The sequence below is a fragment of the Chenopodium quinoa genome, unplaced genomic scaffold (genome assembly GCF_001683475.1).
Source record: "Chenopodium quinoa cultivar QQ74 unplaced genomic scaffold, ASM168347v1, whole genome shotgun sequence".
NCBI lineage: Eukaryota > Viridiplantae > Streptophyta > Magnoliopsida > Caryophyllales > Amaranthaceae > Chenopodium > Chenopodium quinoa.
Genome location: NW_018742770.1, coordinates 1,687,658 through 1,711,477, shown reverse-complemented (window position 1 = coordinate 1,711,477; position 23,820 = coordinate 1,687,658). Strand labels below are relative to the sequence as shown.

Sequence of the window (23,820 nt, the reverse complement as noted above, 5' to 3'; positions counted from 1 at the left end):
TCTTTCTCTTACTCCCTTTAGTATCACCTACGGCAAACATTTTTCTTTTTTTTTTTTTAAATTTTCTATAGTAATTTAAACTTAATTTAAATTTTTTTTTTTTTTTTTACCTTCCTTTTTTTTGTTTCTCTTTGTACTATATATATACAAGTGGACAAACCCGAGTTTTACAATTCTCATTCTTCATTACAACATTATATATTTTGGATCTCTATATTATCATTTCAATATTTCTCTACCTAAAAAATTTATTCTATTGTTCCTTTATTTTTCCCATTTTTATTAAGAAAAATGGAAGCAAAAACCCAAATTATAATTCCGAAAAATGAAGAAAATAAGCATTTTCATGTATTAGCCGTTGATGATAGTATCATCGAACGTAAAATGTTAGAAAAGCTCCTTACCATCTCTTCCTACCATGGTATGTATTAATATCCTTTTTTCTCATAAACCTCGTTCTGTCTGGAATTAGTTGTCATATTTCGAATTACTCTATCAACGTGACTATTAATTTCGGGATTCTGAATGATTATTATTTTGTTAAATGGGTAGTGACTTGCGTTGAATCTGGGGATAAGGCTTTGGAGTATTTGGGCTTAGTGAATTGTCATAATCCAGTTATTAATGATGATGGTCATGTTCTTCATGATGATGATGATCATCATGATCATGTTAATGATGATCATGATGATGGTAATGATGATGATGATGTTGAAGTTTCCATGATTTGTCCTTCTCTTCCATTACCTGATAATGTTCATCACCACCACCAAGTGAGTTTTCTCTTCCTCATAGTTTTCCTTTTTTTTTTCGAGGCCGGCCGGCCATAGTGTGTACCGCCGTACAGGGCGGAACACAAGGCCAGCCAGAGTCTCATATTATATCGTATCATATCATATCATACAGTATCATATTATTTATTTAGTGACTGAAATATAGAGGGCAAGAATATATTTTCTTACAAAAGTGTTTATTTGGATTGCTTTTGATTTTAAACAAAGATCTGTTAAGTGATTTTATATTATTTTGATTCTAAAGAATTAAAAAAAAAAGGAGAGAAAGTTGGCACCAAAAGCTTCTTGTACTACTAGATCTGAACAACTTCAATTTGGTTTCAAAAGTGATAATAATGCATGCACCTAATTCACTAATTATAAATTAAAACTAAAGAGATCATTAATGTTACTCGTCGGTGATTAATTTCTACATACTAGTCCGGAGTTGATATATACGAAATTTATAGTCATGTTGATAATTCTATAATTTAAACTAATAGTAATATTGTAATTTAAACTAATAATCGATTTGATTAGCCTTTTATATACTCCGTATTACTTAAATGTATTGGTAAAAATATTTATTTCCAAGTTAATAAATCGTGAAGGTAGAACAATTAATTTGAGTGCATTTATATAAGCACATAACTGCAAGCTATCACCAATTATACTTTCATAAATTAAGGTACTATGTCAACTGTTGTTCTAACTTACGAAGTAATTTATTTCTCATATTTTGGACCTCATTAACTTATACGAGTAAATATTTAGTAAAAATAATTTGGAAGGAAGATTATGGTTAACCAAAGATTTAAGCATCTTTGTGTTGTGTTTATCTCCTTAATTATTACGAATGTAATGTCATAATAATATATGATGAAGACTTCATTATCAAGTTTCTAATTGTAGTAATAACACATTTTGACGTAGTGAGATGCTATTTCCTTAAATGAACAAGTTTATACTTCTATATGGTTACTAATTGTTTGAAAAAAGATCATTAGTAGGGTAAGAATCTATAATATACATTTTATGAAACTTCTAATACATGAAAAATAAGTTTTACTTGGGTAGTAATTGACTGTATATATATCTAACCTAAAATCGAGAAAAAACATTGTAAGTTAATGTTGTTAGACTTAATGAACTGTTTGTACCTTGTGCATGATCGTACTAAAGCTTTTTGTTTATGTATTTGGTTATTTGGGGAAGCTTCATTACCTAAGATATCCTATTTTCGAAGATTACTACATGTTTAACAAATTCGTCAAATTAATTGCTTGTTTTAATATGATATCCTCAATTTCTTAAGCAGGGACAAGGAACAAGAGTGAACTTGATAATGACAGACTATTCCATGCCAGGAATAGCTGGTTATGATCTACTAAAAAGAGTCAAGGTTTTACTCTAAACTCAATATATATTTCCCTAGCAACTTTGTGTTTTTTTATTTTTTTTTTATTTTTTTAACTATAAAATATCACTGATTTGTTAGTACTATTATTATGGCTCATTTGTTAAGTAGTACTGGTAACAATTACTACAAGAATATAAACTTGTTAAAAAGAAATCATTGATCATTCACATGAAAATGTTAGTTCACCTCAAATTATCTCTTTTTCTTCCACAATTTGTCATTACCATTTATTACCGCTTAAGGGGTTTGGATGGTAATGAATATTTATGAAGAAAACAAAAGGATTTGTTGATGCGTGACTATTTACTTTATACCTTACTTTTACTGTCAGATTACATTTAAATTTATTACCATCGGGCAATACCACGTTTTATAACCAGCTACTCGTACCAATTTGGTTGTCATTACTACCTTACCATTTTAATAAAAACAAAAAAAAAGGCTAATAATTCCGGGAAATTTCATTCAAATTGGCAGGAATCCTCCTGGAAAGATGTACCAGTGGTTGTGATGTCTTCTGAGAATGTTCCTTCAAGAATTCACATGTAAGCTCATCTCCTTTTCTCACCTTTTTCTAAAAATGGACTATTCTCTTTTTCTTTTTTTAGAAAAATATATTATTCTTTCTAAAATAACTTAATTAAAGTAAATATTTTTATAATTTTGCGTTGAAAATTAATACTTAGACGTTAACTAAATAACATAATTGAGATCCCAAGTTATCTTTATATGATATGAGAAAATCTTAAAGAATCTTGGTGCATATTTTGTCCCCCTTGAAAATATTAAGTCAAAATGTGATGCTACATTATTATTATTGGTTTGATTGAAAAGATGCAATTCGTGTGAGCTGTAGGATCTTTGATTATTATCTAATGGCCCAACCTTGTTCCCATTTATTTGTATATTGCAATCTCATAAACTATATTATTTTATTCACTTCATTAGATTTACTTTTTTTTGGGGTGAATCTACCTAATAACAACTTTTAAATTTTCAATGTAATGATACAAGTATGTGATATGAAGTCTTAAAAGTGTGCCCGAGATTTCGGAATTAAATATGGTCTACATTATTGTTGTACGTGATTGTAAATTACACAATTTGTTTTGTAAAAAATTTTAAGGTATATGTCTTAAGAAATAGACCATTTAAAATGTCATAATAGTAGTAGTATGATACTATATCTAATGTGTATTCCATTCCAATCTATACCGACCATTGTATATTTAGTTATGTTAAGTAATCCCTTTTAAAAATTGCATTTGATATAAAAAAATAATAAATAAAAAAAGTAGCAACACAATTATTCCTAATATCCAAATATAATACGACTAGATATATGTAATTAGATATCAAGGATTCATTCGAAAATGATGCTTTACCAAGAATTTTATATTTAATAGCATTATAGAGTATATAAAAATTAAAGATATCTTTATAGTACTACTCTAGTGATTTAGACTTTTCTTAGTATCTAGGTGATGCTTATTTGATTGCTACAATTAGTATTCGTTTTACATGGTGTCCTTGGTAGTATTTCATTATGACTTTTCTTATACTAAAAATAGCCTAATTAATGACTTAATTTTGTTTAATTAATCTCTTTTCGTCTATATCAAGTTTCGTTTCTCAAAGTTCGTTAGTTATCTTTCAAAACAATGTACATTTGAACATTTCATTATTGATGATCATAGTGGCTATTAAAAATTGTAACAAAATCTAGAGGATTACAAGGGAAAGATTAGAAAGTAATAGTTATATTTGATTTATAAAGATATGTCAAAATTAAAAAAATTAAAATTAGCAAAAGATTCCCATCCACATGGATGGTGATTAATATATCCCCCGTAGTATAAGGGCACCGTATGATCTGAATTTGTAAGAAAATCTTGTCCACTATACAAATAATTCACTTACTCTTAGTCATTGATTAATGAATAAGGGCCCACTTAGAGTCTGTTCACATTTACTGTACTGAATTGATTGAAGCTAAACTGAACTGAACAATAGAGCTGAAATGAATTTTATAAGAGAACGAAAGAAATTAGGAGTTGAACTGAACTGAAACTGAAATTAAGCTGAATTGAACAAACCTTTAGCTTCATAATTATCTCAAGTGGCTAGAGCTTTCCTCCCGATTTCAGGAAATCCTGAGGTTGATTCTCACCCGCCCTTATGGCTCTCTAAAATAAATAAAATAAAAAATAAAAAAATCAGCTTAAATTAATACGGAGTATAAAATAAAAATCGAAATAGGGCCTAACATGGTTTAATTAGACTCCGAGAGGGTAAGGATTTTTGTTTTTAATCTCTTCTGCGTAGTAATAAAATAGGTAAAAAGTAGGTTATATTGGGAAGACCAGGAGAAAAAAAAAATTAGTGAAATTTAGTGAAATTTTGAATAAATAAAAAATTACTTGTATAGAAGGATTCTTGTTACTTAATCAAGTATTCCTATAAATGAAACTTATAAAATTCAATATAATATTTTTATAATTACTCATATCATACATCATTGACGTTGTGCAACATATTAATTTTAACTATTCCGTATTTAATTAGTTTTGCGAAATAGAGACCATTTGTCTATGTGTCACATGTACGAACAAAGTACTCCGTAATAATTAAAATTGTTGCAATGAACTTTGAATAGGTGTCTAGAAGGAGCAGAGGAATTCTTGCTAAAACCAGTAAGATTATCGGATTTGAAGAAGTTGCAACCACGTGTCTTCAAAGCTACACCAAGTACAAGTTCTGAAAATGAAGAAAATAATAAAAAGACCAACTTTTTAGCACCAAATGACAATAAAATTTCCAAGGAAGAAATTATAAAAATTATTGCTGATCATCGTGAAGATTACACCACCAATTCCATTGAAGATGAAACCAATAAAATTAGCTATGAAATAGAGAAATTTGTTGAAATATCCAAGATGAACTTGTAATGTGAATAAATCTATCTTAATTTAGGCATAGTTTATGAAATTAAAGAAATGTTGCACCCTCTTAGCCAGTTTGATATAGATGAACCTAACGAAAACTTTGTTTAAATAGATGATTTCGAATCTTCTTACCCTCTTTTTTGATTAGCAATCTTATACTTGACAATATGAATTGAATAGCGAGATCAGTCATTGGCTACATTTTCTGTAAAGTCGAGTCATAAATCCTTAATTCCCTATGGTACAAGTGCACGAATTAGAGTTAGATGATTTTTTTCCCCTCGAATATATGCTTGTATGAGCCTTGGACCTCTAGAGATTGTCTTCTTGTTGTAGCTTGTAAGTAGTTTGGAGTGTTAAAATCATGCTGTTAAGAATTCAAGCAATGTAGTGTATATTTCTAAGAAATTTTGACTTACATATTTTGATGGATCTTAGTAATGGACTAATGGTACATGCATATGACCAAATGTAAAGTTTTAAGCTTTTTAGCCATCATATCCATCAACATTTACATCAAATAAATTAGATGACAAGTGATATATTCTGTTATTTTGATGTAAACAATCAACCATTATGTATCAGACTCTCATGGCAAAATGTTTTTTCAAAGATTTAGTTCAAAATTCAAATCAGGATCAATTTCCATCATACGTGTATAATCCCATGTATATACTACAGTACTTTATATATACTCTTGAGTCATGTTCACCAAAAACAAATTCTTTGAGTCATTGGCAATTTTTGTGAATTTAAAATATTCATTTGTGAACTAATAAGAAAAAGTGAATATATACGAAATACTAGATAAATGGTACACCTGAGTGTAAAGTGAACACAAAACCCACAAGACGATAAGTCGAGAAAAGAATAGCTAGAAAATTGTCGCAAGGAGTTAAAGGACCTCAAATGAGCATAAATCAAGGAACTCAAAACTTTGTACTCAGTTGATCAGTTTCAGTTTAAGTCTCGTACATTTGTAGTTTTGTACTATAAGCTGATTTCATTATTTCAAGACTATTTCAAGCAGGTTTTAATTTTGAAGTCGATTATACAAGTCAGTCTTTTAACCCAAACCCATTTATGCTGAATGGTTTGATTAGGCGTCGTTTATAAATATGGTCACTCTTTTACATTGGTTCTTGGGTGTTGGGAACACATCACCTCAAGTTCATTCTACAATTGTTCTTTGGTATTGGAAAAAGGATATGGGTTCGGACACATGACCTCAAAATCACAAGGTAAAGCCCCTAATTGTAACTATAACGCTGCAAATTATGGTCTGTGACAGCAATGTTAACTCTTGAGCTAATGTTTCTCTACTAAAAGAGAAGCATAAACATTCTATTCTTCCTTCAACAAGCCTTGAGATATTGAAAATCCACAATTAGACTTGTTAAAAGCAAGGCTAGAATCTTTAGCAGAACATGTTAATCAAGTGACTTAAGATCGAGAACTCTCGGAGTGAGAATGGGCCAGCAAAATGAAGTTAACTAACATAACATAAACATTCTTCCAATCAAAAATCCATGGCAACTTTAGATCTCGACGATACACCTTGACTAATTAAACTACCTCCAAAATCGTAAGATCTAAAAAGCCACAAAGCAAGGCCTTAAATTTATTACAGAAAAGAGAGAGAGAAAGAGAGTGCATGATACAAAGTAACGAGAAAGACAAGGATAATCAGGAAGATGGCAAAAGCCGGGGCAGACCACCATGCTAGCTTATGTCGCGAATCTAACATATAGCTAATCAATGGACGTCCTGTGGTATAAATTAAGTTCCTGTCCATGAATTCCACCATCTTAAGATCCTTTTTCCTGTAGAAAAGAAATCCAAAAGCTTCTTAGTATCTGGCGGTTTACCATGTCCATAAAAATGCATATGGAAACAATGTATATACAAAAAATCATTCTGATGCAAAATTAACCTCAAAACTTTAAAGGAGTACTGTCGTAAAATAATTTGACTTTTGAGGTTAAAAAGCTCATTCCACATAATAATATTTGCCAAAATGAGTTTCAACTACTAAATATATGAAAACATTCCTATTAAATCAATTTTTATAGTGATACACAAATTTTCTATCCTTAATAAAATTAAAAAGGCGATTATCTTTGAATATAGTGGAAGTTGATAGCATAACTAGTGTCTCTGCATTCATTTGTAAACTTTTCCCACCATTTATTGAAATCAAAATGAGACAGTAAAATTTTTACCTAAATTACAACTCGTCCTTAGATGTAGTTTGCTCAGATGAAGTTTCCTCAATAGAAGATTGCTTAGCAGCTGGGTCCCTGTTCTTTTGAATAAAATCAATGATTTCTTCCTTGGTTCTGTCTCCATCATATGATAGAACATTCCCGCTTGCTGTTCTAAAATACAAAGTTGGGTAACCTTTGACATCAAAGGTGTCATCTGGGAGATCATTTGCAGTTGCATCCTGCATTCATCAGGCTCGAATTAGCTTGAACTACTCTAAGATATTCTCTAAGACTCGTAAATATGACAACACTTGCCAATTACAAAGTAGATTATTGTAAAATCAAAAGTTTAGGAGGCACAAAAATGGCTCATGTCAAACTAGAATAAGCCATCATCTGGTAGTGATTAGTGAATAAAGCCTTATTACTAGAATGTATATGCAAATTACACATTCAAAACACCATAGACATGAATTTAATAATGATTGTAAAGTTTAGAACAGAAATAAGTTTTCCGAAAACGCAACAGGGAAAGTTCTTTAAGTGACAAGGAGAGATTCTTACAAGCTTGGCAATGACAATATCTTTATCATTTTCAAAAGAAACAGCAACTTCATCCAAGATCGGAGCCAACTTTTGGCAATGTCCACACCAGGGTGCATAGAACTCCAAAAAAACTGTAGTAATTAAAAAATGATAAATACATGTAAGAATGAATATGGGCCTCAATAAGATAACAAAGGACACCAAATATCCTTACCATTTTTGCCGGAGTTGAAAACTATATCTTGAAGAGTGTCAGCAACAACCACCTTAACAGGTTCATCGTTGCTTTCAGGGATGGGTTCTGACTTCCTGTGTGCAGCCACCTTGCCTTCCTGAAATATCACACAATTGTCCAGTTAATTAGCTTATTCAGGCATATATAACTTTTACTAGTAAAACCTCAACTATGGCAAAAAAAAAAGAAAAAAAAAAGAAATTGAAAATGCTAATAAAAAATAAATTACACTGTAATCCTGGATCCATGATGCAATTTGATCAGCCTCCACTTTATCTTTAACATATTTCTTCCCATCGTTGGTCTGGACAATAATGAGAGGTACTTGGTCCTCTTTAAGTCCAAAATACTGAACAAAAACATTGATACCAGTTAATTCATAGTGTTAATGACAATGACAGCACAAAATTAGCTAGAATATACAGAAAAAATTAATCTACCTGTAGTGCTCCAGAACTCGCTTCAAGGTCTCCCAACAAAAAGCTAATACCCTTTGATTTGTATTCTTTGGCAACTTGTTCATACTTTGACTTGTATGTATCGTAATCAATGCTGAAGTTCATGAACAACAAGGCCTGATACAATTGAAAACAACCTTGTTAAGCCATAGAACAATGAGGAGAATCAACAGAAGGTGAAGTCGTGAAAATAACAGGATAACAGTAGCATAGAAGAAAAATTAGTCAGAATTTCAACATGGTAAACATTTAGTCTGCATGCACAAATCAAGTGCACTTGCGGCACTGACCATGAGGAGACGAGTGGTGATGGAAAAGATACCCCCAGTTAGACTACAATTCTGGTAGAGAGATTATACATAAGCAAAACTAAAATGTCATTCAGTAAGCAATTAAATGACGAATCTGACACTAGAATGACATAAACAACTACTAAGAAACCTCAATTACATGATATCTCCACACAGCTTAAGACGAGAATTAAAAATAAAGCAACAGAAAATCCAGACATACAATACATAAGCATCAAGTTTAAACAGAGGAGACAGTGCCTAACAGCAGATAAAGATCCAACTCGGTGCATACTTTATATATTTAACTTTAAAAAAAAAAAAAGGGTTTCCTACTTAAATTTTCTGTTGTTAGCCAAATTACTGGTGTTTAAATGCAATCAGGTATTTATGCAAAATTGCACACTCCACATGTGCATATTAGAATCAAAATGTTCTATGTGCTACTTAAAATGGTCACAGCCATCAGAAAGTTTAGTTATGACCAAACATGTGGTGACTCATTACCAAACTAGTCAAGGACAACTCCATCAAGTTTGTACAGAAGATAAAACATATATACCTTGGCATTGGGAGAGTTAAAAAACTTAATAACATAGGGATGGTGTGCTGGGTCCTTGCTGAAGAGAGTCACAGTAGGAATACTGGATTCTTCAACAAACTTCTCCAGAGCTTCCTCATTAAAATCCTACATATTATCACAAAGTTACATCAGCTCACGAAACTACTGTAAAAAACTGCTATGTTGCAAGAAATTTGAAATGAGTAACTTGCTATACCTGAGAGTCAACCACAAGCTCGTCAAAAGGCTTGAACAACCTAAGGGTGGGCTTCTTCACAGATGACTCACCCCTTGGTAGGAGCTTTGCATCAGTAGTGTGACCAAACTCATAGTCAGAGCGCAACTTCTCAGCCAAGGCTTGGAAGCTTTTGTACTCCTCACCAGAGAGTTCTGGGAATATCCCAACCTGAAGTAGACGATATATATGAATAGCTAAACGCAAAAACAAAATCAGAAATTAGAACATAAGGGGAAGAACGACTCACAATAACAACTTTTTCCCCAATGAGAGTGGTAGCATCATCAGCAGATTTAATCTCAACAGATGCAGGACCGCTTTGTTTTTTCAAATACTCAACAATTCCTTCAGCTTCCCTTGGACCCTTGTACTCCTGAATGTGTTTCCCACCATTCCTCACAATCTTCAATGTAGGGTAACCCTTAACATCATATTCAGAAGCAAGTTCCTTGTTCGAGTCCTCATTGGCATCAACCTTCGCCAAAACAATTGGAGGGTCGTGACTGCTCAACAAGGATGCAGCCTTCTCATACTACAAGTTTGATGAAAAATAAATAAAAAATTCACAAGTCAGCCAAAGAATACACAATTCAAACGACATTGTTCGATCATGCATTGCAATTAGATAACTATACAATTGAAAACCATATATCGCCTCTATTGTTAAAATCAAAACAAGGAACCACAATTACCTCAGGAGCTAGACTCTTACAATGTCCACACCTGTAAGAAAGAGATCATGATCAAATTAGCCATAAGAGGAAATTCGAGACTAGATACGTAACTAAACGAAAAACGTAATCAGCCATTCAAGTCGTAAAGGAAATGCAAATGATGAAAATGGATAAACTATAAACCGGAAGGTGTCATTGAAGATACATTCCCTTAATTCCCCGACATCAGTAATGTCTTGCAAACAAAAAGTTCCATTCTATTATAATTAATGAAACAGATCATATGACTCCAAACAGGACAACAGTTATATTGCATCAAAATATTTGCAATCTAGTCAACTTCTTAAACTTGACTTTTTACTATTTCATAAACCTTAAAAAATAAATCCTAAAAATTTTAACTTTTAACACTTCATATGCAATTTTGACCTTGATTTCTTCGCCTAAATTTCAATAAACTAAAATTGTATTGAACATTTTTTATTTTCACCATTAAAAACTAGATCAACATCAATCTTTACCAATTTAAAGTAGTAACAAATTCATCGGACAAAATAATAATGCTACCTTCACAATAACACATTATAGATCTAACATTCAGAAAATTACACATTAAATTCAAAAAAATCCTAAAACAATTATTTTATAACAGATCTCAATGCAATCACTGATGATTAAACCTTCCAAATCAATAATTAACACTCAAAATCACAATCCGATCACGCAAATTTCTCCATATTCCTCACAAAAAACAATCAAATCACAGAAACAATAAAACTCAACATCACTTCCAGAATCTACACAAAAATCATCAACAAATCGCAAATCACAAAGCAGCAAATCATCAAAAACAATAAACAATTGTAACAACAAATTAACAAAAATCATAAAATTAAGATCAAATATCATACCATGGAGCGTAGAATTCAACGACAATGAAATCATGTTTAGCGACAGTTTCAGAGAAATTAGTGTGATCGAGAGTAAGAACAAACTCCTTAGCATCAGAAGATGCAGATGAATCGGTAGATTCAGAAGCAGGGATCGAAGCGAACAAAGCTAAGAGAGAAACAAGGAAGAATGAAACCCTAGAAATCGCCATTTTTTTCCCCCAATTTTTTTTCTCTCCTAAGAAAAACTCTTCTCTTTCTAAGTTGTGAGTTCAGTGTGAGTAGTATTTGCAGGTTTATAATAAGAGAGAGAAATAGAAGTGGAGGAGAGAGAAAGTAGGACAAAATATTAGAATCACGTGTTAACTTTCTGTTGAGAGAGAAACTTTATTTTTTTATTATTATTTTATTATTTATTTGTTTTTATTTTTTGCATTTTTGTGCGTGTAACTTGGTTTCTTAGAGGTCAGAATTTTGACGTGGCATGTTTTGATTGGGTAGTGCTTCGTGGAGAATTTTTATTTATTTTTAGAATTATCTACGCTTTAATGTATTTGTACGTATAGGATTATGGATGTACTTTGTATTAATTAATTGTGATAAACTATGACGAGGTTTGTCCAATCGTTATTTGCCACGTAGCAAGGTTTAGTGTATTTTTCTTGTATTTACTTTTTTGTTTTAATTGTCAAAAATGTTACGGAGTACTGTAAGTATTTTTTTCAAGTTTGAGATTTTTTGGGGGAGATTTCTTGTTAAGATCTTGTATAAATATATAAAATCCTCTAATTTCCAATTTAATGAAATATCAAAAATATACTTTCATTTTATATATGAAGTGTGATTTTCAAAAATTAGAAAAAGGATTCAGTATTTGACTAGTTAATTGATTCCAAATCTCAAGGGATTTATATACTTGTACCATTTATTTTTAGCAATTTATAAACATAGAAAGTCCGGCCTACTTTCTTCACCTTATGTTTTACTACCAAACTTAAAATATTTTTATTTACTTTAATTTTTTTTTATATAATTTTTCCTTAAAGGCTATAATTTTATTTACATTGAATTGTTATTGAACTTTTTTTAGGATTTTAAATTTTTTAATTGATTAAATATTACTTCCTCCGGTTCTTTTTAGTTGTTACGTTTCTTTAATCACATTCGTTACTTATTGAAAAGTTGATATTTTGAAAGCTTTTAACGTGATGAATATAACAAAAATTATGAATTTTATATAATTTTTCTTTAATTATCAATAAGCAATAATATGAAAAGTTGATATTTTGAAAGCATATAATGTGATGAATATAACAAGATCTCACATGACTATTTTTTATTACGTATGCAGCATAAAACACAGTCAAAGAAAGTATATGAATAGTGCTAAACTCAAAACGTATCAACTAAAAAAATGGAGGTAGTAGGTTTGTTCCTTGAAGTTTATGATATGTACAAACTGAAACTTATTTTTATGACATTCTTTTGTTTTTACTAAGCTTAATTAACTAATTTTACTAGATAAAAAAATTGTTATGGATAATTTTACTAACACAGTCACAAAGAGTATCAAATATGTCAACTAATGGTTGAGAAATGACACATGTTTGGTAGAAATTAGTGAAATAAAGGGCTTGGAATCTATTGAGGCTAGACTCTAGAGTACAATTATGTACATAATTCTCTTTAGAAGTATCCATATGATTAGGGTATGCTATAGTCTATTGTTGGTGTAGTATTACTAGTATATATGGAATATGGAGGCTCTAGTATAGGAGTTTTTGGTAACACCTTGGTGAAAGATGCAATATTATAATGTGTGAAAGGGTAAACGATGTGCTAGTTTAGGAGAGACGAATTATTAACTCAAAGTTGGATCAATGACTTCAAAGATAAATTAATTGATGTATATTTTGCTATGAAAAAACACGAGGAAAGATTTGTTTCAAATGTTTTTTAATAAAGGACCAACAGAACAACATATTTTTGTCTTTCTTATCCGTTTAAGGTTGTCCCAAAATTAGGTGTTGGTAATTTTAGAAACATGGTTGAGATATGTAGCATATATACAACTATATGGGTAAGTGAATATTGTAAATTTGATGAAATTCACAATTCATGATCATGGACCTTAAGTAGAATAAGTTGTTAGCTTGGTAGTGAATGTCATCAATTTTGTGCCATTGTTTGTGGCTTTGGTTGAGAATGTATGAGGCGTGATTTGTCGCTATCAGATATGGACTATATCAATGGGTAAAAACAATATAAAATCAACAATAACAGTATTAAATCAACAACATCAGTACTCCCTCCATCTCTTAATACAATGCCTCCTTCTCTTTATTCCTTACCTTAAGGAATAAAGAGAAAGAGGCATTGTATTAAGGGACGGAGGGAGTATAATAAATACTACCTCCGTTACATATTATTTACAACGATTTGACATAAAGTAAAGATTAAAAATGTCTAATCGTTGCACATAATATGTAACGGAGGTAGTAATAGTCTCTTTCCGTTTTCCCTCTTTCTTCGTCGAAAATCTCGCTAGAACAAAATATATGCACTATACCAAGAATGGGCCTATACTTGCTCGAGAATATATGGTTTATTTAAGAAGGGTGGTTGTATCAGGCTGACAGCGTATATGTAAGAGTTTTGCTGGTGGGCATGATTAGCATGAACCAACTGTTAATCCCAAAAATATTTATTTTGGTTCAAATCATTAGCTGAATAGCATGAACAAACTGTTAAGCCCAAAATTATTTATTTTGGTTTTAATCATTAGCTGAATAATTCAAATGATTTTGTTGATATAATCGAATAGTTGATTGTTTTACAATTAATAAATTGTATATTTTTTTCTTGCCTGAATTTTCTAAAAATATTCAATTTTTAAACTATGATCATCAATGTCTCATCTACAGCACTCAACAAAAGAGAATTTTGGAAACATCAGGCCTGCCACCGCCTCCAACAGATGGCGCACCACCACCTCCGACAGATGGTGCACCACCAACAGATGCTTACAAGAGCAAACAAAGCTGCTGCCGCAACATAAGTAAAAAGTAGATGTGAGATGCATACTGTACTTTGTAGTCTAATCTTAAATGGCTCAGATGGAAGATTAAACACTAATTAGACCATGGACCAATATAATGTTTACATATTTGACAATTGGCAAGCTAATATATTCCTTCACTGCTTCATATCTGACACTAGTTCTTCGATCTGAACGAATGAAATTAATAGACAAAATTCTGTACAAGTTGCTACTTCTAAGCTGTTGCAGAAGCAGATATCAGACTCACAACAAACTCCTGCAACTTCCGGAAACCTAGCAGTAATCAGTTGCTGTACTATCGATTTACTCCATTGCCTAAGGTCTATGTTCGTCTTTCTACTTCTAACCTAATCCGAACTATTTTAACTAAGGACAAAGGTACATGATTCCTCATGAACTACTGCCATGTTCTAACCTGACATCATCAAAAGCTTTTGAGGCTTCTGAAGTAAAACTCTCCAACGACTCAAAAATCGGAATCAAACCAGCTTGTATGGAGCGAGATACTGCATCATGGACTAGTTTAACAGCTTCCTTGTGGCCTGCTCTCTCTTCCCTTACTCTCTGTCTCATCGAGTCTAAATCCACCTTTAGATCATCGAGGGGGGAAATCCCACTTTCAGAAGCAATCATTGAGAGACTATTCTTGTCCGACAAGGCATCATTGTGATCATGTCCCCTTCTTTGCCTGTTCATTTTAATGCCTCGGATTTGTTTTTCAAAATCTTTGTACATGTTCTCTGCTTTCACCCTTCGACGTTGCTCTTCATCTTGCCGCTCCCACAATTCATGCAAGCTTGTAGCAAAATCGTTCATTGCTGTTTGTACCTCCGATCCTGATACTCTTTCCATAGCTTGTTTCCAGTCATGGCATATTACAAACACTGGTGGGGCACCAATACGGGAAGGAGAAAAAGGGATGACACCATCTGCGGTTACTTCGGGTTCATAATGAATACACTTTTCAAGCCAGCCATTCAAAGTCTCGGCGTAGGACCTTTGCATATCAACCCAGTTGTTAAATCGATGACACCATTTTAATAGTTCTGCTTCAAGCTGAATTGTAGCCCTCACACTTGAATCTTTTCTCAGTCCGGTATTTGCTTTTAGTGCTCGGGTTTTACTTTCTAGGATAGCTTGGAATTGCTTCTGGTGACACTTAAGCATCAGCTTCCACATCTTTCTCAATCTGTAGGAAAAGTAATTGGCTAATTATACTCCATACAGTGTTTAAGAACAATATGGAATTACAAGATTGACAAAAATCAACAAGGTAAATCAAATAAGTTCTAAAGCTTTGACCTGTTAACAATACAACATTCCTAGCCTACACAATAATATAATCTTTAGAAGTAAAACCTAAAGATTGCCACGAAAGCATGGGAAACAGTAGTCAATATTAAGTAAAATAATGATTGCATTTCCAAATTCCTATCAATATTAAAAAATATGACTAGCATTCTTCATCAAGAGTCCACTATCTTATAACGGATATAAATTCATGAACACAACCTACTCATATTAAGTGACACCAGCATTGGGAAAAATCATCTACAAAATTAAGAAAACATGACGTATTCATGATTTGCCTGTGTGTTGCTAAACCCCTTGGGACAGGGTAATAGGAAAATATAAAAAAATAAATAAAAAAGCAATAGAGAGACTGAATATCAAATTAAATATAACCAACCTCAGACTAACAAATACAATAATGTGAACATACACTAAAAGCACCATGCATGATGCATAATCAGTCACAATTCTCACAAACAACATGAATAGGTACAAAGTAAACATCAGAGAATAGAATTCGTACCCATAAATCAATTCCTTCATTCTAGGCTGTAATTCTTCATCCCTCAATTTGTGTATTCTGCGAGATACATAATCTACAGCTCTGACGCTGACATTAAGCCTGGTCAGCAGCTTTCTTATTGAAGCCTGTGTAGCTTCAATCTTACTAATCTCCGCACCTTGATCATCCAGAGTTTTCAGCTTTTTGCACTGCTTCTCATACAGAACCCTAAGCCTCTCCTCATCCTAAAACCAGCACAACGCCCTAAACAAATTGAGCAAGAATGTAACAAAAGTGTACTATAATTTCCAAATTACCGTGCACAGATTTCTCAAACAATAATGAAATAGGAGAAAATAGTGTAAATATTTGAAACACAATAGCATGAATTGAAACCTATTGAAGTACATGTTGCAAGGTAGACACGACTGATGTCCGACTAATTTAAGATACCATTACTAGTCAAAAACCCTACAGTAAATATTGGAAAAACTATGCAGAGTAATGAAACAGATGAAATTTGAGACAGGGCAGCAATTGTTAATAAATCTACATGGACTTTTGTCCAGCCTGACTAGTTATAATCTTCAAAACCAAAGAGTGAAATCCCAGTCAGTTTATAGAAACATTCTGGAAAAGTAAGAAATCCCTACTTATATTTTACAGTTTGTGTTTCCACCTGCTGTACGAAATGACAAATTAATTCATGCATGGATACACAGTTCTTAAAGACAGGGCAAGACAAGTAGAGAAGATACATCAAACAGATACCTTGACTTCCTTGTATAGTTTCTTCTCCCACATATATAGCTTTTCCAGAGTTGATGCCAGGCTGTGAGAGTCAAAATCCTCATCAGCATTCCCAGGATATCCTCCAGGCAGGGAAGATGGAGAATACGAAGATGACAGTGATGTAGAGCAGACCCTGGCCAAAATCACTGTAAATACAAGTATGTTTCCTTGTTAGCAGAGAAATAACCAATCCAATTGGATAATTTGCTAAAAAAAATATGGACATTGCATGTAAAGTGATCATATTCAGAAAAGTAAGTTCACTCCTGGCTCCCGACTAAGCTCACAATAACTGGGAAATTAACTTGTAAAGAGATGCGTATAGTGAGCACTAAATTTTTTTTGTGTGGTAGAACCAAACTGTACACATTTTATCAAATTTGGTCTTCGTAAATTCCTAGTAATCCAGCCCCAAGTAAATGCAAATGATTCTCTCCCTCTTAATTTTAAGTACTTGGGTCAAAGGGACCAGTGCAGAACACAATTGACAATTACAAGCCAAAAAACAAACAAAATGATAGCACAAGAACCCATAAACAAACCAAGTTGTTTGCATAGAGAATTAACAAGAGGCATTCTAACAGTAATGAGTAGAAAGAGTAATTGAGTTCTTATACCTTTCAAAAAGGAGGACCGAGACTTGTATGGCTCTTTTCCCACTTCAAGCAACACAGAGACCTCTTTCCCATAATCAGTAGCAGCCACAAATTCATCTTTGATTTCCCTTACGACTTCTCTAAGATCACGTGTGCCATTGGTTGACAACATTGTGGAGCTACTTGGCTTAGATGATTCAATATCAAAAGACGAAGGTCCTCCTCCACCTCCATTTCCACTCCCTCCAACATCAAAGCTCACCCCTCTCTTCTTAACAGACCCATCCTCTATACTTGTGGAAATGCTAGTCTCGGTTTCAGGACTACTAATGCTGCTTCTCCCCTTCGCATCCCTCATCTCAACTGTCTCCACCTCCTTGTCTACATCTACAGCTGCCTCTGGCTGCAGCTCCTCCCTTTGTGGATGCTGCAAAGGCACCCTCGCCCTCGCCCCCTTTGAAGTACCCTCACCAAAATTACCACTACTCTTCCCCTTCCCATCCTCAAATTGAACTGTTTTACTCTTACTTTTGGGAAAATTAAACTCTTCCTGCACTTTCTTCTTATCATAGTAATAAGGCTCCTTACTGACTTCACTCTCAGTTTCCTCTTCCAACTCTGGAATCCCTTCCCTTTCCCTTACCTCCCTCGAATCAGGACTACTGGAGTTCGACCCCAACCCATAACCCGGATTCTGACCAAAATAACCCAAATAACCCCCACCCTCCACAGTCTCAAACGGGTTAAAATAATCCCAGGCTGACACCTTAGGCGAAGGCGGTGTTGGAGGCCGCCGTGGCTGTGGCTGTGGCTGTTGTGGCACACTACTCCCCCTACTCTCCGAATTTGCACTAAACCCGAAATTCGAGTAATTTGTATAACTCGACTGACCACTATACTCAGAGTAAGCATACACCGGATTCTGCCTAGGTTCCTCGTAAATAACGGAAGGAATCCTAGTTGAAGATTTCTTCATATAGTAAGTAGTATATGACGTTGTTGTACCATATGAATTACTCCCACCATTATAATTATAATTTCCACCATTATAATCATAACTACTATAACCATTATCAGGGTAATATGAACTAACATTAGGATTTGTATAATAATAAGGTGGAATACCAGCATTATCAGCATTTTGAGGAGGTTGATAATAAGGATGATTATTACTACTATTAACATTACCATTAACATAAGAATAATCAAAAGGGTAAGGATAATTACTAGCAATACCAGAAAACTCAGAATCAGGAATGTAAGAAATCCCAGGTTGAGGAGATTCAACCCTCTTTCTCTCTCCTCCTTTTCCTCCTTTCTTCTTCATTTTCTCTCTCTTCAAATCATGTTCATGTTCATCTTCATCATCCTCTTCATCTTCCTCCTCATCATCAATATCCAAATGCCCAGAATTCGAATGCCGGTGATCGAAAGACGAACCCATATCATCCTTCTCAATACCATCATCATTATCATCGGAAGACAAATGCAAATGTGAATTCTGATCATTACCATCAACCCCTCTTAAATTATGAGAAATCGAGGTCGAAGAAGAAGACCCTTTCTTAGTTTTCACCTTCTTATTACCAGTATGAAACCCCTTCTTCGGCTTCTTCTTGGGTTCATCAGAAGGAAGCGTAAGAACAGGGGAAGAGAGAGAAGAAGGAGAAGAAGGTGAAGAAGATGAAGAGTTAAAAGCAGAGAGAATCAATTCTTCTTCAACAAATTTACAGAGAGAATCACCCACATCTTTCAATTGACGAAAATAAGCAATATGAGCAGCAGCAAGAGCAAAACGATGATTAGAAGCAGATTTAATCAAATCTTTTCTCTCTCTACAAAAACTTACCAATGGTAGATCTTCAGCTTTAGAAGTTCCACACCCCATTAAATTAAAAACCCTAATTTCCCAATTCAAATTAGAGTGAGAAAATTGCAGTGATAGTAGAAATACTACAATTTCAGTCATATCATCCAGCTGATTCAGGTGAAGGGTATTGCATCTCTGAATAAATAAATCAATTAATTATAGTTTGATTTTGATTTTGATTTGATATATTTAGGTCGTGGGAAAAAAATGGGGGATTGAATTGAATTTAATACAGCATGAAATTTAGAGAAAACAGAGAAATTAATGAGGAGAGAGAAAGAAGAAAGACTCGTTGCCGTCCATGGCGGAAGAGAGAGAAAATTAAGGGGGGATTTATGAAAATTGCAGAAATCAAGACAGAAAAATCAGAATTATTAAATATTTGGTGGGTAATTTAAGATGATAAACAAAGAGAAAATGCCAGGAAAATTAAACAAAGTTGGGATCTCTGCAGAAAAAGAGGTGGAGGAGAGAGAAACTCAAGAGTGGTGGTTTCTGGGAAGTTTTTTTTTTTTTTTTTTTTTTTTTTTGAATTATATGATGGAAAATTTTTGGTAATTTTTGGTATTTTTGGTAATTATGATGGTAAATTACTTACTCCATATTAATATTGACATAATTAAATTTGGTAATTATGATGGAAAATTATATGGTTATTATGGTATTTTTGGTAATTATGATGGTTTATTACTTACTCCATATTAATATTGACATAATTAAATTTGGTAATTAGAGTAATAGAGTTTACGGAGTACCATTTTTTATTTTTATGTATGTATTCTTGGTTTAATTGAAGATTAATTGGGAGATACGGTGTGAATTCTTTTTAATTATGGTAGAAGATCGCTGCGTGGGGAAGTGTTGCATCTGGGTAATTTATTTAAATCTCATATAGATATACTCGTAGATTATAACTTAGGGTATGTTCACTCCAGCTTAATTTCAATTTAATTCAGTTTAACTTCTAATTTCCTTCTCTCATAAAATATTCATTTCATCTCGGTTCAGTTCACTTCAGCTCCAATCAGTTCAGTTCAATAAATGTGAGCAGACCCTTAGAATTCCGAACACAATCTGCGTGGTACATGTGTTTAACTAATTTCCGGTGATACGCAATAGAGTGAATTTGTAAGTATTAAAACGAATTCGAATCTGTGTGGGAGTGTTGAATATACTTTACAATATTTGATTAGTTTTACCGAAGATTGTAAATGAGAATTTTGAACCTATATGTATGGTCATGATTTCAACTGTTTTCTCTACAACAAGCGATAAAGTAATTGAGTTGCCAAAACTACTATTGAAACCAATTCTTTTTAAATGAAATCTAGACGTTACGAATAATATTGAATAACATTTATTACCAAGTGTATATTTCTCAAATTACACTAGTTAACAATGATATTTTATGACCTAAAATTTTGTTTTAGAAAAAAATAATTTAAAATTCACAAGTAGATTGTAGAAATTATAGGTACAAACAAACAAAGTAGGTTATAATCAACAAGTAATATTAAACTTAAATGTTATGGAGTTATTAGGTGGACTATTGGACTAATGATATACTCCCTCCCTCCGTTTTTAAATACTTGCTCCATTTCTATTTTTTGCACCATTCATTTGTCCTACTTTGACTAATGTTTGTGATTTATACATAAGAAAAAAAATAGTCTTGTGGGTACTTGTTGGAATTATCTCAATGAATAAATTATTAATTTTCAATTGTTAGAATTTATACTTATCAATAATTAAAGATATTAGTGATCAAAGATTAGTATTGGCATGCTTGTCTAAGAGAAATGGAGCAAGTATTTAAAAACGGAGGGAGTATATTTTTGCAAAATTTAAATAACAATTATAGCGTACATAATTTGATCAATGCACCAAAATAAGGTTTAGATAATTCGACTAAAATATTTTTATTGGCTACCTAAACCAATACTCATTTAATCATTGTATGATGTAATACCAGTAAATTTTTGCAGTAAGTTTTATCTACAATTATAAATAGTAAAATTATTAATAACAATAATTATAAGAATTGGAGGAATTAATTTTCATAAGAAATAATAATTAATTAATACGGAGTAAAAATAAAAAATAAAAATAAAAATAAAACCGGGAAAGAGAGGGGGGTCATGGAATCTAGCACTAGAAGCGGAAGGTGGTCATCATTACCATTACCCACTCTTCCCTTTTCTGTTTTAAGCCCCAACTTTTTGTTATTTTTTAATTTAATTACTTTTCACTTCCAAAATTAATCTAATTAACTCATTTTTTATTGGTAAAAATACAACGTAGTTGATTTGCAGCATGTTACGAGGGGCGGGGCTGCTCTGCGCAGACGTTAGTGTGTGAATGTGCGTGTGGTCTGCGACAACATTTGAAATAGAAAGACTGAATAAAAAACAGGGCAGAGAGCTTGAGCCGAGTGTGTGAATGTTGCATGTTGTTCATTGACATGGACGACTTACATTTATAATTATCTTGTGAATTTGTCCCGTGTTTTATCATAGTGCGTTTTATTCACTTGACTTTTAGTACTCCGTATATTGTAAAATATAAAATAAGATGATCGAATGATTGATAAAAGTATGTTCTTAGTAATTTTCATAGTCTATATAAATGGGTCAAGGATGAAATTAGAGATTAGTGATCTGATTTGATAAATAAAAGTGATAGAGAGTAATAATTTTATTAAGTTATTAACATAAAATATGTATCGAATAAGTGTGTTGATAAAAGTTAATCTATAAGACGCGATCCTAATACTTGTGAGTTGTGAACTTGTGATATGATAGAATCATATGAGATTAAAATCTTGTTTATATAAATGTTTACGTTGACAGAAATCCAAAATCTCACAACCTATTAAAAACAATTATCTAATACCCCACGGAAGACCAAGACTGTCATTTAATAGTAGTTACGTATCCTACTTAAGGGTTTTAACTTAATGGAGTTGATCATCCGAAATACATGTCAGCATCAAATTGCCAAATTCCTACATAAAATAATGAAAATGTAGAAAAAGTGTTAGGTGAAGAAAAGTATCGAATGTTTTTGGTGAAAGAGACAATCAAGAAAAAGATTTTCAACTTTTTATTTTTCTTGCCCTTTTTTAAACTTCACCAATAAAGGAAAAAAAGTAGGAAGACTTTATTTGTCGCCAAAAAATTTTGAGAAAAGGAAATAAAATTTCGCTTTATTATAAAGTTTGTGAAAAATTAATTTTGGAAAAAATAGAATTTTAGATGGGGACTTTCATCCAATAAATTATAAGCTTAATTAAAGTTGTTTGTCTACTTTAAATTTGGAATCGAAATATATAACCTTTTTCTTTTTAATTGATTGAAGTGGGCCGGTTTAATCCAACTACTTCAGATCCAATGGGCCCACTTATGTTGATTAGACTTTGACCTCACCATTCCTTCTTATCTAGAAATCACAAGTAGATGTTTCTTAAATTACAAGGAAAACAATTTATTAATGAGTCATACTTCGTATGATAGACTTATTTAATTTTTGTTTAATCATATTTAGTAGTAATCGAATCTTAGACTTTATTTGGACCTTTGTCTAAAGAACAAATCTTAAACTTGTTAACTCATTAGAGACAACTAAACAAGGGAGATGGAGTTGAAAGTCTTGAGACGACGAAGAAGGGAGCACCCATGAGAAAACAAGTGAATTTTTTATTGGATTGAGACCCCCCTAGCTGGTCTCCTTTTAAATAGATTACGCTTATTACGATCATTTAGGCCCTAAATTCATCAGATTATTTTCAGTTTAGTTCAGTTTAGCTCTTAATTTCCTTCTTTCATAAAATAATCATTTTAGCTCAGTTCAGTTCAAGTCTAATAAGGGCATGTTCTCATTGACTGAACTGAACTGAACTGAAATGAATATTTTATAAGAAAAGGAAATTAGGAGCTGAACTGAACTGAATTTCAACGTATGAGAACAGACCCTAAGTTAAGTTAAGTTCAGTTCAGTCAATAAGAACATGCCCTAATTTCCGTGACGATGGCATTTTGAGATTGCTTGATTATAAGTATTAAGATAGAGGTTTCTTCCCTAATTGGAGGGAGGTCAATCACCCCAATTTTAAGTATTTTTTTTTTCTAATTAAGAAGGAAGAAAAATCCCTTGTTTACATGTTTTTTTTTTTTTTTTTTTTTATATAATTTTAAAGAGCTTACATCAATCATGTCCTATATTATTCTTATTTTTTTAAAAAAAGTAGAAAAATTGTTTACTTGCACAATTTGTTTTTATATTCATTTGTCATTTTCACTATATCCAAGTTGCTTTCATGTTATAAAGAATTCGTAACAAAACAAAATAAAAAAAAAACAAGGATACCATAATAGAATAATACTGGGTATTGAATTTTGAGAGTATTTAATTTAATTAATTTAATTAGCAAGTGTCACTTTTTCTACATTCTTAAACTTTGACCCTTTTT

General features: G+C 32.3%; 3 protein-coding genes across 6 annotated transcripts; 1 reads left to right on the top strand and 2 right to left on the bottom strand.

Annotated features, from left to right (window-relative positions):
* The first annotated feature begins 76 nt into the window (after window positions 1-76).
* LOC110724610 (two-component response regulator ORR9-like) lies at window positions 77-14,325 on the top strand. 3 transcript variants are annotated; one of them, XM_021904031.1, is made up of 5 exons: window positions 77-421; window positions 553-773; window positions 2,089-2,175; window positions 2,671-2,738; window positions 14,163-14,325. In XM_021904031.1, exons 1-5 carry the CDS (start codon window positions 292-294, stop codon window positions 14,305-14,307), a joined length of 651 nt encoding a protein of 216 aa, XP_021759723.1. In that variant the 5' UTR covers window positions 77-291; the 3' UTR covers window positions 14,308-14,325. The 3 variants fall into 3 exon arrangements, with proteins under 3 accessions (XP_021759723.1, XP_021759720.1, XP_021759722.1); XM_021904028.1 differs by lacking the exon at window positions 14,163-14,325 and adding an exon at window positions 4,850-5,575 and having other exon boundaries at window positions 96-421; XM_021904030.1 differs by lacking the exon at window positions 14,163-14,325 and adding an exon at window positions 4,850-5,575 and having other exon boundaries at window positions 102-421; window positions 2,092-2,175.
* On the bottom strand, window positions 6,610-11,582 carry LOC110724609 (protein disulfide-isomerase-like). Of its 2 annotated transcripts, XM_021904026.1 has the most exons (11): window positions 11,260-11,576; window positions 10,367-10,397; window positions 9,922-10,206; window positions 9,654-9,842; window positions 9,437-9,562; window positions 8,567-8,701; window positions 8,356-8,475; window positions 8,106-8,223; window positions 7,910-8,022; window positions 7,361-7,584; window positions 6,610-6,961 (listed from the first exon to the last, which is right to left on the bottom strand). In XM_021904026.1, the coding sequence occupies exons 1-10, from the start codon at window positions 11,448-11,450 to the stop codon at window positions 7,366-7,368; spliced, it is 1,527 nt and encodes a 508-aa protein (XP_021759718.1). In that variant the 5' UTR covers window positions 11,451-11,576; the 3' UTR covers window positions 6,610-6,961; window positions 7,361-7,365. The 2 variants fall into 2 exon arrangements, with proteins under 2 accessions (XP_021759718.1, XP_021759719.1); XM_021904027.1 differs by lacking the exon at window positions 6,610-6,961 and having other exon boundaries at window positions 7,360-7,584; window positions 11,260-11,582.
* A 32-nt stretch (window positions 14,326-14,357) lies between the features above and the next one.
* LOC110724608 lies at window positions 14,358-20,097 on the bottom strand. The gene is made up of 4 exons (XM_021904025.1): window positions 17,504-20,097; window positions 16,866-17,032; window positions 16,116-16,339; window positions 14,358-15,488 (listed from the first exon to the last, which is right to left on the bottom strand). Exons 1-4 carry the CDS (start codon window positions 19,449-19,451, stop codon window positions 14,690-14,692), a joined length of 3,138 nt encoding a protein of 1,045 aa, XP_021759717.1. The 5' UTR covers window positions 19,452-20,097; the 3' UTR covers window positions 14,358-14,689.
* Window positions 20,098-23,820: the final 3,723 nt, after the last annotated feature.

Coding starts and splice junctions, on each gene's coding strand:
- LOC110724610 (XM_021904028.1), top strand. CDS start 292: ATGGAAGCAAAAACCCAAATTATAATTCCGAAAAATGAAGAAAATAAG. Junction 422..552: donor TACCATCTCTTCCTACCATG/GTATGTATTAAT, acceptor TTAAATGGGTAG/TGACTTGCGTTGAATCTGGG. Junction 774..2,088: donor ATGTTCATCACCACCACCAA/GTGAGTTTTCTC, acceptor CAATTTCTTAAG/CAGGGACAAGGAACAAGAGT.
- LOC110724609 (XM_021904027.1), bottom strand. CDS start 11,450: ATGGCGATTTCTAGGGTTTCATTCTTCCTTGTTTCTCTCTTAGCTTTG. Junction 10,207..10,366: donor GTAAGAGTCTAGCTCCTGAG/GTAATTGTGGTT, acceptor TCAAACTTGTAG/TATGAGAAGGCTGCATCCTT. Junction 7,585..7,909: donor ATATTGTCATTGCCAAGCTT/GTAAGAATCTCT, acceptor TGATGAATGCAG/GATGCAACTGCAAATGATCT.
- LOC110724608 (XM_021904025.1), bottom strand. CDS start 19,451: ATGACTGAAATTGTAGTATTTCTACTATCACTGCAATTTTCTCACTCT. Junction 17,033..17,503: donor TCGGTCCTCCTTTTTGAAAG/GTATAAGAACTC, acceptor TTGTATTTACAG/TGATTTTGGCCAGGGTCTGC. Junction 16,340..16,865: donor AACTATACAAGGAAGTCAAG/GTATCTGTTTGA, acceptor TGCTGGTTTTAG/GATGAGGAGAGGCTTAGGGT.